Genomic DNA, 14,742 nt, shown 5'->3' on the forward strand with positions numbered 1-14,742 from the left:
TCATCAGCGCACGCTCTATTCATACCTCGCACCCGATCGATATTTCCATTGTTCACGGGCACATGTAGTTGACCGTAGAAAGGGGGACACAATGAACCGCTTGACTGCCTTCACACAGCTGGATTACCAACCTGTGTGCCTCTCTGTCGACGGGCGAAAAGAATCTCGTTTGGGGCATTAAAGGCACTCAGAGAATTGCGGAAGGAACAGGTTAAGAATGCACCAGTTCTAGGAATACCTTTTAACCTTGGTGGTTTCGTAGAGCTGTGTGTTTTAGACTGATGTCATAAATTCTGGATTCATACAGAAAGACCCTAGATCAAGTGAAAGTTGAACTTTTCTTATCAGTGGAAACATTCTCTCAATTCCTGTACACATACAGCTGCCCTGAAGCGAAAACGTCTGCGTGTCACTGACGAGAGGGCGGTGCGATGGCCTCTGGCCAACGGTTGGCGACGGCAGACAATCATCCGTCAACTGGGGCCGGGAGATCGGCTGAAAGGAGATGTCCTCTACTACGCGCCGTGCGGCAAGAAGCTCCGCACCTATCCTGAAGTGGTGCGCTACATCGACCGCCGCGGCATCCACTGCGTTGGCCGCGAGCACTTCAGCTTCAGTGCCAAGATGCGCATCGGCGAATTCCTGAATCCCAAACCAGATGGAGACGGGGTATGACACCGTGTTCTATACTCTTTACATACTTTCCATCAAAAGAAAATGGCATGAGAATTGAATTCCTTTTATGATCGTATGTTAAATTGCCATGACAACTATGATGATGCCGATGATGACAACATCAATGCTCATGGTTGTCCATATGTTTCCCGCAGTAATATTGTGTCTGTGTATTGTAAGTAATTAATAGGTATCATATTTCATATATTATGGTTATAGGTTCCTTGGCTGTAAGAAAGTGTGAGGAAAAAATGAAGAAAGCAAGAAGGAAGGCGAGCATGTTAACTCATCTGTGAAAATAGGCTTTGTTAAATCAGAGAAAGAGAGATAGAGGGGAGAAGGATATATTACTAGATGTCAGCTGTTTGAGATAAATTTGGTGAATGCGTGCTCTTCCTTTCATTCCACACTCAGGGAATCATCTTTGAGAAGCTGACGGAGGATGAACTCTACGACCGCATGCACTACGGCCACCGGCGCAGCAAGGTGGCTCGCATGCAGCGCCAGGCGGAGAAGAGACGCATTGCCCAGGAGCTGGCCCGGCGGGCTAACGAGGCAAAGGAACGCCGTAGGCTGGAGCAGCAGGGTGAGCCACAAGGAAAAGAACTAAAAACAAAAATTCAATATCAGCACCGCATTTTAATGCAGCCTCCACAGACAGTGTCCCTCATTTGTGCTCCCAAAACAAAATATCTGACTTGATGCAAAGCTTTGGCATTATCCGTCTTACTTTCCGAAAATGTCTCTTTTTTGTATTTTCCAAAAAAAAAAAATTCAAGCTATAATACTTTTAAATTCATGCAAAATTGTAATATAGTCATTGCTTTGCATTCATCTTTGAAAAAACAACAACAGACACACACACACACACACACACACACACACACACACAAGAGATGATGTGTCTGATTTTCACCTCACACAATGAATTTTAAATATGCTGTGATGACTTCATATCTGATCCTCTTTATGTCGATAGATCCATATTTGCTTGTGAGGGTTGTTGTCTTTGAGTTCATGTCTTATCATACACACAATCTGACTGAAATCTTTGTTTGTCATGTGGAGATGGTAGCTTTCAATCACCAATCATGTGATAAGCTTCACATTGTGGCAGTCTGACACGTATTCCATGCAACCAGAGAAAGAATCAAACCAGAACTTGATCAAGCATCCCAGCTCCTTGACATGTGTTTCAAAGATGATTTTGACATTTGAGGGGAACAAATTATTAGGGGGGAAAAAAGTTTCCTACACTTTCACAGCATAAGGGAAGGCAAATAATGAAAAGTCCCACAAAATAACAGATAACCATCCCTCCCCCACTCAAATGGAAAAAATAAAAAATGAAATGAAAATGTAAGTGAGAAAAGTACTGTTTCAGTTTTCTTTCCCATTAAACATATAAACATGAGTTGTATTTCCTTTCTGGTGCTTCTGTATAGTGGGTCTATGATTTTTTTTGTTATTGCTTTACCAGAAATAGAGAACATGAGAATTGTTTTACCTGATGTGAAGCTTCCCGGAACTTTCCAATCCAGACATAGATAATTCATAGTACTGTATAGTTACCAGACTTCATGTACTGATAATTTGCTGAAGTCGGTATGATAGGGGTTGACATGAAATCAAAGGCTTCTACACTGCAAATGAAGTAGTCAAACTTGTCACATTGCATATTTTGAGTAATTTTATTTTGTCCATTTTGTAGTCACATCACCACCATCTCTAACAATTGGCATAATAAATTCTTAACGCTCCATCAGTCACAGTACCTTATCAGATGATTTGTCGGTTTACACGCACATTTTATGGAAAGCTTTTGCATGTCAAGTTATTTTTTGCCGCTTTTTTGCAATGTTTGTTTCCCCACAAATTTTGCTCAAATGTCACTCATGTAAACAGAGGAGACTGAAAGTACTTACTGAAATAAGCAACTGAATAAGGAACTAGTTTTTGGAAAGGACTTTGTTAGGATCCATTGTTTTCTACCATTGGTATTAAGGGTTAACATGAACAGTACCATGTCGCAATCTGGAGTTGAGTGAAAGCTGATGCTTGGGAAGCAGGTATTTAAAGTTACTTCATTCATAGAGACGTTTTCATTTTGATATGTATCTATGAGAGATTATTAACTCAATAATGTGTACTGTCATTAATAACCTTATGCTGTGTTTGATAGATAGATAGAGGAATAGATTCATTGATAGAGATAGATAGAGAGCGAGAGATAGAGGGAAAGAGAGATAGTAGGAATTTTAAGGATTGTCCTAAATAAGGATGGTAAAGACAGAGGAAGAGAAGGCGAGCAAGTTTTGAGTACGGAGTACTGGGACAGTGTTCCTTCGTGTTTAAATGGCAGAAATGGCGAGGCGGGTTAATGAGGCAAAAATGAGGCGTAAGCTGGAGAGGCAGGCTCAGCTAGACGCGGCCCGAGAGACCCGCAGGCACCAGGGTAAGTCCGCCGGTTCGTCCGTCTGTCTGTCTGTGTGTTCCATGGGAAGGGAAGGAGGGCGCACTTTAGTGCTATAACAGTGGGGCAACGCAGCATGGGATCAGGGGGGAATTATTCTCCCAGCTTTCTACTGTATAGACTGTATTTTTTGTGAGATCACATGTTTGTGTGTATGTGTGTGTAGTTTGTGTTAGTAGTTTTGGGCTTGTAATGCCCCCTTGGGCGCGGGTTGACATGCCAAGCACCATTACTAATACTTTGATTGCTTGTTTTGGTCAGTATCATTTTTTTTTTTTTTTTCAAAGAGCAATTTTACATCATGAGGTTAAATCTATAAACTCTGCACTTTGAATTAACTCCAATCACCACACATGTATTGATAGAGTTGAAGTAGGCAATAGTATTCTACTTACTCTTATACCCTTTTAAGCATATTCATAAAAATGCTGTAACAAATCCGAAATCCCCACAATTTTTTTTTTTTTTTTTTTTTTGCATTGATAGTAGGGTATTGTACAGACAAACGATAAGAAAGATGGAGATTCTGTGGTTTATAAAGACTTACTGAGCTGTAAACAGTTTGTTTGGGCCATCTGAGACAAAGTTAAGTGCTTGTCTTTAGAATGCTAGAACAGTTGAAGGGCCAGCAAAATCCTGTTCATGTGAAATAATCTGAGATACTAGATTACTTCTTAAATACTAGAATTTCTAACCATCATCATTTTACAGTCATTCTTCCCCCCCCCTTTTTTTTTTTGGGGGGGGGGGGGATGGGGAGGGAGAACAATGGGAAGATAATAATGATGATAATAATAATTGCATGTATATGGTGCGTTGGTACTATTCATACAAGAAATCTAGAAAACACAATAATATAAGGGCAATGCAGACAAAATACATGTAACAGAAGTAGAGGGGGAAAAATACATGTGATACAGTGATACAATAATTAATAACTGATTTTGTGTGCCTCCAGAAAAAAAAAAGAGTGAAGAGAAATCCTCTTATTTTGAACAGATTTGAAAGATTTTGAACATAACAGTTTTTTTTTTTCCTTTTAATTCTGTCAGGTGATTGCTCAGAATCCCCTTATCTATTCCAGCCAATAATCTACACTCTCAATTTGTATTGCATATGGCATGCCTAGTTTACTTATGTCACGGTTTTTCTTTCATTTTTAGTTTGTTTGTTTGTTTGTTTTTTTTTTTGGGGGGGGGGAGGGGGAGGAGGGATATATACGTAAAGGAAAAGAACAAATTAAACAGTTCATGGCTTGAATATTTATGACTTAGTGTCAGATGATTTGTTAGCAGACCAGCGGCTGCAAGCTGCTCAATATCAAGCCACATGTGTGAAGTTACTGGGTCACCACATTGCATTGATGCTGTATTTCTAAAGCTAGCTACATGTGTCATAGGCTTTCTTCAGTATTGTTTGGATTAGTCTGTAGAAATGAGAAACCTTATAAAAGTGTGCCAAGCATGTATAGAGTTCTCTGGATGGAACTTGGATCAGGAATGGCAGATCATTGTGTACTTCCATGATATGGTTTTCTACATACATCTCTCTATCAAAGGGTTAGGAAAGTTCAAGCAGAGCAATTCCTAATTTCCAATGGATGATGTGTGGGAGAGGAACAAAACAACAACAACAACAACAACAACAACAAAACATTTACAGATTTTTATTAGTTCAGCCAGCATTCCTGGTAATATTAATTTGAAGGGTATGACCTGCCAAGAATTCTACCTCCTTGCGCCCCAGTTATTTTACGATATTAAGATCCAAGACTTTGCCCAGGAAGTATTTTAGTATAATTGTTTGTCTCAATGTCTGCCCTTTGTTTGTTTGTTTGTTTGTTTTTTTCTTGGGAAAACTAATAGTCTGTGTGATTTACAGCCCATTGTAAATGCTAGGCCTTTCATTTTCTTGTTAATGTTTTGCTGGTTATGAATCCAACTTATGAATGAATATGTAGAGAAGTTAATGCTGTGTTGAAGTTACTCACATGGAAACTGAATCTTCATAATGAGGCAGAGCTATGTAAGACTTTGAGATTGCAGTAGAGATATTATGCAAAGAAAAGGGAAAGGAACTTTTACAAAATGAGAGATTCAACAACCCAAGCAATTTCTGTGTAAATGCATGCCAAATGTGAGTATAATCAGTGAATCCAAAATGTGGCAAGGAAATGCATTCTTTTGTGTGTTTCCAAGCCAAGGCATAAAGGATGTGGATTGCATCAGTATCAAATTGAAAGGAAAACAGCATAAAACATCTTAAAACTATAAACAAGGATGTGGTAACCTAAGATTTGTTTTAAGGAATGAATGTAAGGAAAGGGAGAGAGTGAGAGGCTAAACACGGATCAGTGTTTTAATATTAGGATTGTATGGGAAATATATGGAAGGATATTTTTCGTGTTGTTACAAAATGTGTGTTAATACTAAAGATGCCTGACAAATACAGAAACTGATTCAATGTAATTTTTGTGCACATGTCAATAATGCCTGGAATTACACTTAACATCACAAGAGCTTTTCTTTTTTTCTTTTTGGTTTTTATTTTTACTCAACATAACTAAAAGGAAGTTTTCCAGCTGTTAGTGCCATTTTTAAAATATGGAAAACAACTTCTGTACAGCAAAGTATAAATATCTGAAGTTCAGGAAACACAAGCCCATGTGACAGTGATTATCATCTTGTTTATAGCCTTACAAGTATAATTCTATAGTAACAGCAACAACAAAAACACATGCTGTAAAGCTGTAACAAATTATCCCCACATCACTTTGGCACCTGTAAAATAACATTATAGTAGTATAATGATTTTTATAGTACACATGGTTCCAAATAACTTTATATTTGAAGGTTGCATGGATAGTGAATGTTACATAGCTTGGCCATTCATGTCTACATCTATTTTTGTTTCTAAACTCTCTTCTGTGCGTGTGGTTACTTGAATATGAATGCTTTTGTCTTTACTATTTCTTTTTGTGAAAAGAAAGAACAAACACTCTAGGGGTCCCATTTTTGGATAATGAAGTAAACATGAAAATTGCAGATAAGCATTCAGTTGAGGATTCTAATCAGTTAGAAGCAAAGTTTTATTCATTTTTGTGTAGTTTTACATGTAAAGAATAAACGTTTTGATGTGAAGCTGTACTATTAAATGTACATTATGTGGTGAACATTCCAAATTCAGACCATTTAGATATTTGGTAAATGGAATGTTGATGTAAAGTAAAAAAAAAAAAAAAAACTTCAAATGACTTTCAAGATTACTACAGTGCTGTTGCTACATCAGAGTAAGGTTTTGTAAGTAGCGGTTTTTAGTTTGTGTGTTATTATCTTCTTTTAACTGAGATTTGCATTGGTTTTGTAAGAGGCTTTCACAGAATTCCCCACTCAATTTTGTAAATATTTCTGATTCAATAATTTTTTTCCCCCTGGTAGTTCACCTTTTAGTTGTGATTTTCTTTTTTTTTTATGTCACCATATTTGCATGCTAACATTGTATTTCATTTGCACTGTGCACTTTGTGAATTTCATGTTTGTTTTGCTTTCTTGTTTTTTAGCATTCTATTTTCTTTTTTTAACTTGTCTTTGTAAGTTGTAAGATTTTCCTGTTTGTCATTTGGCCTCAATGGACTGCATTTTACACAACAACCTCGTGCCTTTCATTGTGCCATAAAAGAAAAGAGATTTTTTTTCTTTCTAAATTCATACCTTGGTATGCTTTGAAAAGACATCTTTCAGCTGTTACATGTGTGTCTGCGACTTGTATTGAGGCGAACAATAATACCACATTCACACAACAGTACTAGATGTAGTGCCCTGCACCTTTGCAAGCGTCACATTCTTGTGTAGAATGCCAACTGACTAAATAAAAACACATTAATACATCACATTCACATTCTTATTTTTTCCTCTTTTTTATTTGTGTGTGTGTTTGTCTTTTTTTGCCTGTTTTTATTCCCATGTACAAAAGAGATTGAACATGACCCAATGTCATTTTGTCCTGGCTGGTTGATGTCAAGGGTTCTGCCCTTTCTGTTGCACTCCACAATCTTCACATTCCATCATAAGCTGTGAGAAGAGCCTCAATTCACAATTCTGTTGTCTGCATTCTTCTTATTCAAATGCATATCCTATTCTGCCTCTTCCTGTGTTTTTTTTTTCTTTCTTGTATTTTGTATGGATTATGCCAAATGTTCTATATTTGGCTGGTCAATCAATGCATAATTTGCTTATTTTGGGGCTGATCAATCAATGCATGCAATTGTGTAATGCAGAAAAAGTTGCCTGTACTGAAACACTTACTGAAAAGCTCATTAAAATATCGTCTCTAGTGTCTTCTTATTGATCCCCCTTGATTCATTCATTTTCTATCTTAAACTCTGGCACGCTTTCAAGACATTATTTGCCGAGTGTAGTGAATTGTATGTATGTTTGCTTGTTGCTGTTTTTTTGTTGTTGTCCTTTTTGCCAGAATTTGTTTTGCAGTTAAAAGTTCTTGCCTTTTCAATGTGCTTTCAAGGGAGTAAAACAAAACCATCAACTGCTGCTTCCTTCCAAGCCAGTCTTCTTATCCAGATTGCTTTGTTATGAAAACACTATTCATCATTAAAGAATCATGTGTCTTCATATCAATTAATGTGACAGATATTTGAATATTATGAATGGGATAAGAATATGTTTGTGGTGTCATTGACTTGAGCGTACTCTGGAATGGCTGGGAATACACTTTTTAAGTCAGTGCTTCCCAAATCTGCTCTATTTTACACCAAAAATTGCCTCAAATAGTCATAAGGGTTCCGATCAATTCATGAAAATTTTGCCTCAACAAGGATAGTTTATCGTGGTAAAAATATGAGGAATATGAGCCTTTTTTGTGTGTTGTTTTGAAATAAAGAGTACAGGCATTATTGCTCCTCAGATATGTTTCCTGTGTCGGGCATTTTCAATATGATGACTGTCGATTTCAAGGAAATATATCTTTCAGTCTGCAAAATACTCTGTTTCTTGGTTGATATGTGCTGCTCATTAGGCTGTGATCTCTCAGTCCGTGAGAGCTCAGAGCCAAACACTAAAACTCTCCCCCCCCCCCCCCTCTCCCCCATCTTTCTTGTCCCCCCTGCAGCCCTGCAGCTTGCCGAGGAGAAGAGGCGGGAGAAGGAGCAGCGGCTGTTCATGCGGCAGCAGCAGAAGATTGCCCGGATGCAACAGATGAGACTGGAGAGGGAGGTGCGCACCCAGCAACTCATTGAGGTACCCCTCCTCGCCCCTACCATCCCCTCTTCTCTTTTTCCTTTCCCTATCTTCTTTTTCCTCTTCTGTCCCGCCCTCATTTTGTCGTATGTCGGTACTTGTCCTAAAATACAATTAAGTTTTGTTATACATGAATTGATTCTGAACAATGACTCTAAACAGTGACAACAAAATGAAGGGCGACAAAAATTATTTTCTATATGGATCTTTGATATCAATTTTTGGTCATTCCTTTTCTTTTTTGTTTTTGTTTTTTACTTTGGTCAGAAATGTGAGAATTAATGAAGCTTTGTAAAAATTCTTCTGTTGTTGCCATTAGTAACCAGAGCAACTATTGTACTTTGTTACTCAAACTTGAGAACATGTGATCTGTTCAAGTGAGTACAACAATCAAGATATCTCGCTATCATCTAGATGAAGTTTGAGGGAAACTTTCTGACAAAAACAGTGGAGATAGTTGTGAAGATAGTCATATAATGGATCCAGTGGCATGATTTGCAGGGTGAGAGCAAGATCTTAAGATGTAGATAAAGATTAGTCTGCAAAGGTGCTGGCATTCTGCAATTTAGTAACTTAAAATGCTGTGATCTGTTTTGTCTTCTCAGAATTGTTCTGTCTGTCCATTTGTCCATCTGTCTGTCCTGTCTGTCTGTGTGCATACCGGGTTTTTCTGTTAATTCTCTCTGTTTGGTGATCAAAGATATTATGTATAACAGTTCATAATGAAATGTTTATGTTCATAATGTGATATCAGTGTGGGTACTATAAATGCTGGTTCAAGTCACAGTGGCATTTTGAATGCCTACACAAACTGTAACATACATGTACCACTTTGATGTAGAATTTATTCTAACCGGGATATATTGATAAGTTTTGAGCACAATTGACTCATAGATTATGTTTCAATGGCTTGTCCAGCTGGCTTCTTGCACTAGTTTGCATGCTACCTAATCACAATTAGTCTAGTGATAGTGCTTGATACGCTTGACATCAGTGTTCAGTGAGCTTGAGTGTGTAGTCAAAGCGGCTTCTCAGAGTGCACTGCATGGGTGATTATTCTTCAGTAGTAATTCTGTTTTGCTCTGTAGATGGCCGGGAGTTTATCAATCATTTTAGGATCTGTTCTGATGTGAGACCAGTAACGCAGCCAAGGTGTCGAGCATGAACATTTGCATACACTCCCAATTAGGACAACCCCCATCTCCCACAAACACCTGCAAAGAAACAAAAACCCCTTTAATAAATTAAAGATAGATGAAGGCATCTCCTCCTCTACACTGTATCAATTTTCCTCTCACCCATTTTGTATCATATCCCTTCCTTGTGCCCTACCTATTCCACTGGTACCCATCTATGCCCCAAACTCGCCTCCCCCCATCATATCTGTACCCCACCCTCATTGCTGAACTCTTCCGGTATCCGCCCCACATCCCTCCATCATCCCCGTCCCTCTCCATGCCCAACTTGTACTCACGAAACCCAGTGTTGGCATTGTAGTAAACCCTTCCTCAACAAGGCCATATACAAATCTTCTATTTATTGTACGAAGCAAGGAAGAGGTGTGCCTCGTTCTTGTCCTCTTTACGTTTTTACTCGGGCAGATAAGCATCGATCATCGTAAAACTCTTTATATCCTCGCCATGACTAACCTTTGTATTTTTTTCACCCATCCCTTTCCGGGGTGAGAGAAAAATCCTTTGTACCATTTCAGTCAAAGATGATGGTACCATCCAATTATTTTATGATGATGGAGTGAAAACATGTAGTGAATGAAACAAGGCACTACTATGACGTTTCCTTTTTGTACGACCAGGAGCGCAGAAAACGAAAAGAAGAGGAAGCTACCCAGAAAACCATGGAAACACTTAGACGAGCCAAGGTTTGTTTGATAAGATAGCGGTGGCCGTGCTAAAAAAGAAAAAAGAAAAAAAGATCGAGCAGAAGTTTCAGATTGCGTGTTTAAAAATGAAAACACAGAAAAAATTTAGGGTGAAATAGATACCTCAACTAACTGCTTTGAATTCGTACCAACTGTGGTTTATGAAATTGAGAAATTAACGTGCGGAAGTGGAAACAAGATTCCAGCGTGTAATAGAGTTTAAGGTCTTTGGGTGGTCTGTTGGTGGCTGAAAGTGATAAGCATAATGAATTTGGAGTTACGGGTATATGAAACTTGGCTGCAGTTAATGAAAAGAACAGGCTGATTGTCGAGAGCACTAGCTTTATGAACAGCCAGGTTCTGTGCCGGGGAGACAAAAAGGAAAGACAGGATTTGAGCTTTACTTTTTCTTTCATGAGAAATGGGGTTATTGTGTTCACATCATTCTACTACTTACAGCAGCTTTATATGTGCTGTATCTAACATCTGCCATATTATCTTATAAATGTGCATCTATCAAGGGAAAGTATAACACGAGTATGTATTCCAGCATTCATCCAGTGATGTAACTTGTGTAACACAGATAATGGTAAATTCTAATCAAGGACTATTTCCTCTATGTTGTGTACTCAAGTATCATACATCTTTTCTCTGACGATGATATTAGGGGACAAAGATATAAGCCATATATGTAGATTGTTAGTATCAACATTGTATATTTACATTTTTCATCTATTATTGGCATCATACATTAATAATCTTACTGTCTGGCAATGTGTAGGCTGGCAATGATTTTTTGTATTGAAACTATCTTCAAAAAACAAAACAAAGCAAAATAAGCAGATAAATTCTGTGTATGCCATGATAAACGAAGGACTCTGGGTTCAGATTCGTGGGAGGGAAAAGATTTAATTGTGCCATCTGCCAAGAACACGTGAAGTGTGTTCAAAACTTGACTAACTAAGGTAAATACTGTTTTATTCAGGAGAGAGAAATAAGGAGACAGCATGCAGTTCTTCTTAAACACCAGGTCAGTCGTGGACCAACCCATTTTTTCTACTTTATATTTTGAGGTGGTGGTGGTGATGTAATGAGTGTGTTTCCATCCCTGCATCATCTTTTTATAAGATTGGCTCCGTGTGAATTCTTTGCTGAAAGTGCATGTGTATCACAACCATGTATGAACGTCACTGCGCCATTTGAATACAGCGACATTTCTGGAAAAAAAAACAAAAGGAGAAACTTGTTATTTTCATGTGTCATTTTCTCGCATTCTCAAACAACAGTACTGTCAGTCAGCTGGGCATTTCAACCACCTGACATCCACAGTTCTGCATTTGATTGTTTCATACGAAAAAATGATAGAGAGCTGTTGCATCTGAAATATCATTTTCTCTGGCATCATCCATATTACTGAAGTGATGTAGAATTGATCAGCCATGAGTGATGAATTGATAAGTCCATCTCTCTCAAGATTCACAGAGCAGTGGCGGATCCAGGGGGGAGTGCACCGGGCGTGCACCCCTTTTATTTTTTGATAAAACAAAAGAAATAACAAGAAAAAATGGGGGAGAGGTGCATGTGCCCCCTTAATTTTGTAAAGACACCCCCTCTTTACGTAATTCCTGGATACACCCCTGCAGAGGGTATGAAAGTTAATACAGAATCACTGGGCTTATTTGGTACGCAAATCTTTAATTCAAATTTGGGCGTGTATACACAGCAGTGTTCACATGGAAGAGATTTGACCATTAACAAGTGTGGTGTTGTCCAACTTCTTACTCTACATTTGTGGAGTGCATTGTGTTCTGATTCCTAACACATGGTGTTTTGTGCTGTTTTCATACATATCTTCCTTACATTGCGTTTCTAATATTTGGGCAAAAGTTTCTGTGATCTTCCTCTTGTCTTTGGATTACTCATTTTTTTTGTTTTGTTATGGCTAGGGAAGCTTTGATGTCTCTTGATTTTTTATTACTCCAAGTGGCCAGTTATATTGTTAATGGATTTAATGTACTTTTTGATAAATGACAATTCTTTGTCATGTAATCTCTGTAGACATGACATCAACAAACAAAATGCAGCAGATACATTTAATGATATACATCTACAGGGTAATGGTCTGTCACAGTGAAAAAAAAAAGGAAGTAGAAGTAGAAAATTATTTTATAGATAGATAACCTTGGAAATTTTAGATAACTTCAGGGGTTTTTTTCATATTCATTTTGGATGATTTTCTGGGATTCCCAAATATTAGGTGTGACAAAAAAATATCCCCCCCCCCCCCTCTGGCAAGATATGCATTTGGGCAAGGTTGGTGTACTTTTGAAAGGCAAATACATAATCATTTTGCTTGTCAAAGACAAAACAGAACAAAGAAAGAGTGATTTTTTTTTTCTTGGTCTCGAGCAATTGGGCAGGTGAGTTTTTAGCATCCTGCCCAGATGAGAGATACTGTACAAGTGGATATTTTTGCATGAGCAATTTTTTGCGCTGGGCCAAGTAAGATGAGTTTTGTTTTTAATTCCATGGAATCAAGACTTTAACTGCAGAAAAATATGGCAAGCAAAATATTTGCATGCTTTCATTTTCACGCTAGTTTCTGGTTTGCGCAAAATGCACGAAATTTCAGCACTGCAAAAATGTTCACTTTTACAGTAATGCTTTTTGAGATCTACAAAGACCCTCCATAGCAGTACTGGAAAACGACAGACACCAGCCAAACTCTCTCAAGCGGCAAAGAGATTTGTCTTGGCGTATCTCTGTGGCTGTTGAGACTTGTAATGATACCTGTATAGTATTGAGGTTTTGCAGTGTTAACATTATTTCAAAGTTAAAACATAGTACTCACATGGTGTCATAATTCATCTTCCACAGTCTGGAATTTGCTTGCGATATATTGCAAGGCTCTGCCCAAAAAACTTGTTCAGCTGATGCAGTTTGCCAGGATAATGTATTCTTATAGAGTATTTTTAGATAAAAATGTGAAGTGATAAAATTGGTGTACCCCACTTTCATTCCTGAGGCGCTATTCCTGTTAGTAGTGAGTATGTGTAGAAGGCCTCAAGTACATGATAATTGTATTGTGTCCTAGCAGTAGTATTGAATTACATGCAGCTAACAAAGTGCATGCAATTCACTCTCGCCCAGTGGTTACTACTATGGCCCGATACAATGTAATTGATGTAATTGAGTATGAAAAATCACATAGCAATCACAATTGGGTATGCTCTGATGTTACATTTTTCTGGTGTAACCTTTTGGGTGATATTACGCATTTTCATCATTACCCAGATGAAATCGCGTTATTGCAGTATTGTTTCGCAAATTTCTTATCCATATGTGCTCATTTAGAGCAAAAATGGACAGTTTCTGCAGTTAAATGGGTACTGAGTTTTACCTTTAAGGAGCAGACTGAGTGTCTTGTTGATAAAGATATCATTACAGGCATGAAATGAGCCCTGTAACCAGGAAACACAGATTTAGCATACATGTGACTGTAAAAGTACACTGTTATACATGTACTTGAACTTATAGCTTTAATGCATTTAATGTACATGGACCTTGATCGTTATTGCTTTGTTGTGATTTTCCTCTGCGATGTGATGAATTTCCACCCAGGAAATAATTATGGTTATTATTAATATGTTGTGAGAGTTGAGTATGGATATCCGTTTGTATGCATATTTGTGTTGGTTATAACATGTGAAGTAAAGGAACATGATGTACATTGTACATTAGGCATGATCTAGGCCCTGGTGTTTGAAGTATTATGGGTTAGAGGTTGTTGTCATATCCGACTTATTATAAAAGTTACTAAAAGTGATGGTGGTCATCTTTACTCTTGCCAAACCATAAAACTGCCCATTCAGTGATGCCAATAACTTTTATTTATCTGAGACAAATGGTCACCTTTTAGTCAGTGATTACAAAAGAGTCTGTAAAGAATTGATTGTTGAGCGGGCTGTTTCTTTTGACATCAAGAACATTTGGTGCAAATGTGACGTATTTATAACTCAATCTTGATGTGATGGCTGAGCCTTCTTAGTAAACATATCACTCAGTGATATGCTCATACTGCAATGTGCTTCCCCGAGAACATTGAGTCCATGCTGTGCTTGATATGTTTTACAGTGTATCGAGGGAACGTGAACCATGATATTAGTGTGGATGCTGTTAGTTTGTGGCTGTCCTGTACATGGATTCATCAGCTTTGGCTTGTAAAAGCAAGGAACTATTGCAGGAGAATGCCAACTTTGTGCTCAATTCCATCATCCCTGATGATAAAAATGCTAAAAATGTGCTACAAGCTAGAGGTGGTAATGTGAAGGATGAAATCCTGTGTGAGGTTTTATTTTTTTTTTTTCAATGCACAAGTTACCTATTTTTGTTTTGTTTTGGTCAGTGCACTCTGCTACCATCATCGTTGCCTCTTATAACCATGCAGCTGCTTGCACAATTAT

The 14,742-nt window shown here is 37.9% G+C and overlaps 1 protein-coding gene across 1 annotated transcript in view; it reads left to right on the plus strand.

The window, feature by feature from the left end:
* LOC140238159 (bromodomain adjacent to zinc finger domain protein 2B-like) overlaps nt 1-14,742 on the plus strand; it is a 115,441-nt gene that overhangs the window by 82,886 nt on the left and 17,813 nt on the right. Inside the window, exons 12-17 of the mRNA XM_072318098.1 lie at nt 383-669; nt 1,090-1,261; nt 3,038-3,130; nt 8,273-8,400; nt 10,214-10,279; nt 11,265-11,309. Of these exons, the coding sequence (XP_072174199.1) occupies nt 383-669; nt 1,090-1,261; nt 3,038-3,130; nt 8,273-8,400; nt 10,214-10,279; nt 11,265-11,309 (791 nt within the window). The remainder of the gene's footprint in view (nt 1-382; nt 670-1,089; nt 1,262-3,037; nt 3,131-8,272; nt 8,401-10,213; nt 10,280-11,264; nt 11,310-14,742) is intronic.

Source organism: Diadema setosum, chromosome 14 (assembly GCF_964275005.1).
Source record: "Diadema setosum chromosome 14, eeDiaSeto1, whole genome shotgun sequence".
NCBI lineage: Eukaryota > Metazoa > Echinodermata > Echinoidea > Diadematoida > Diadematidae > Diadema > Diadema setosum.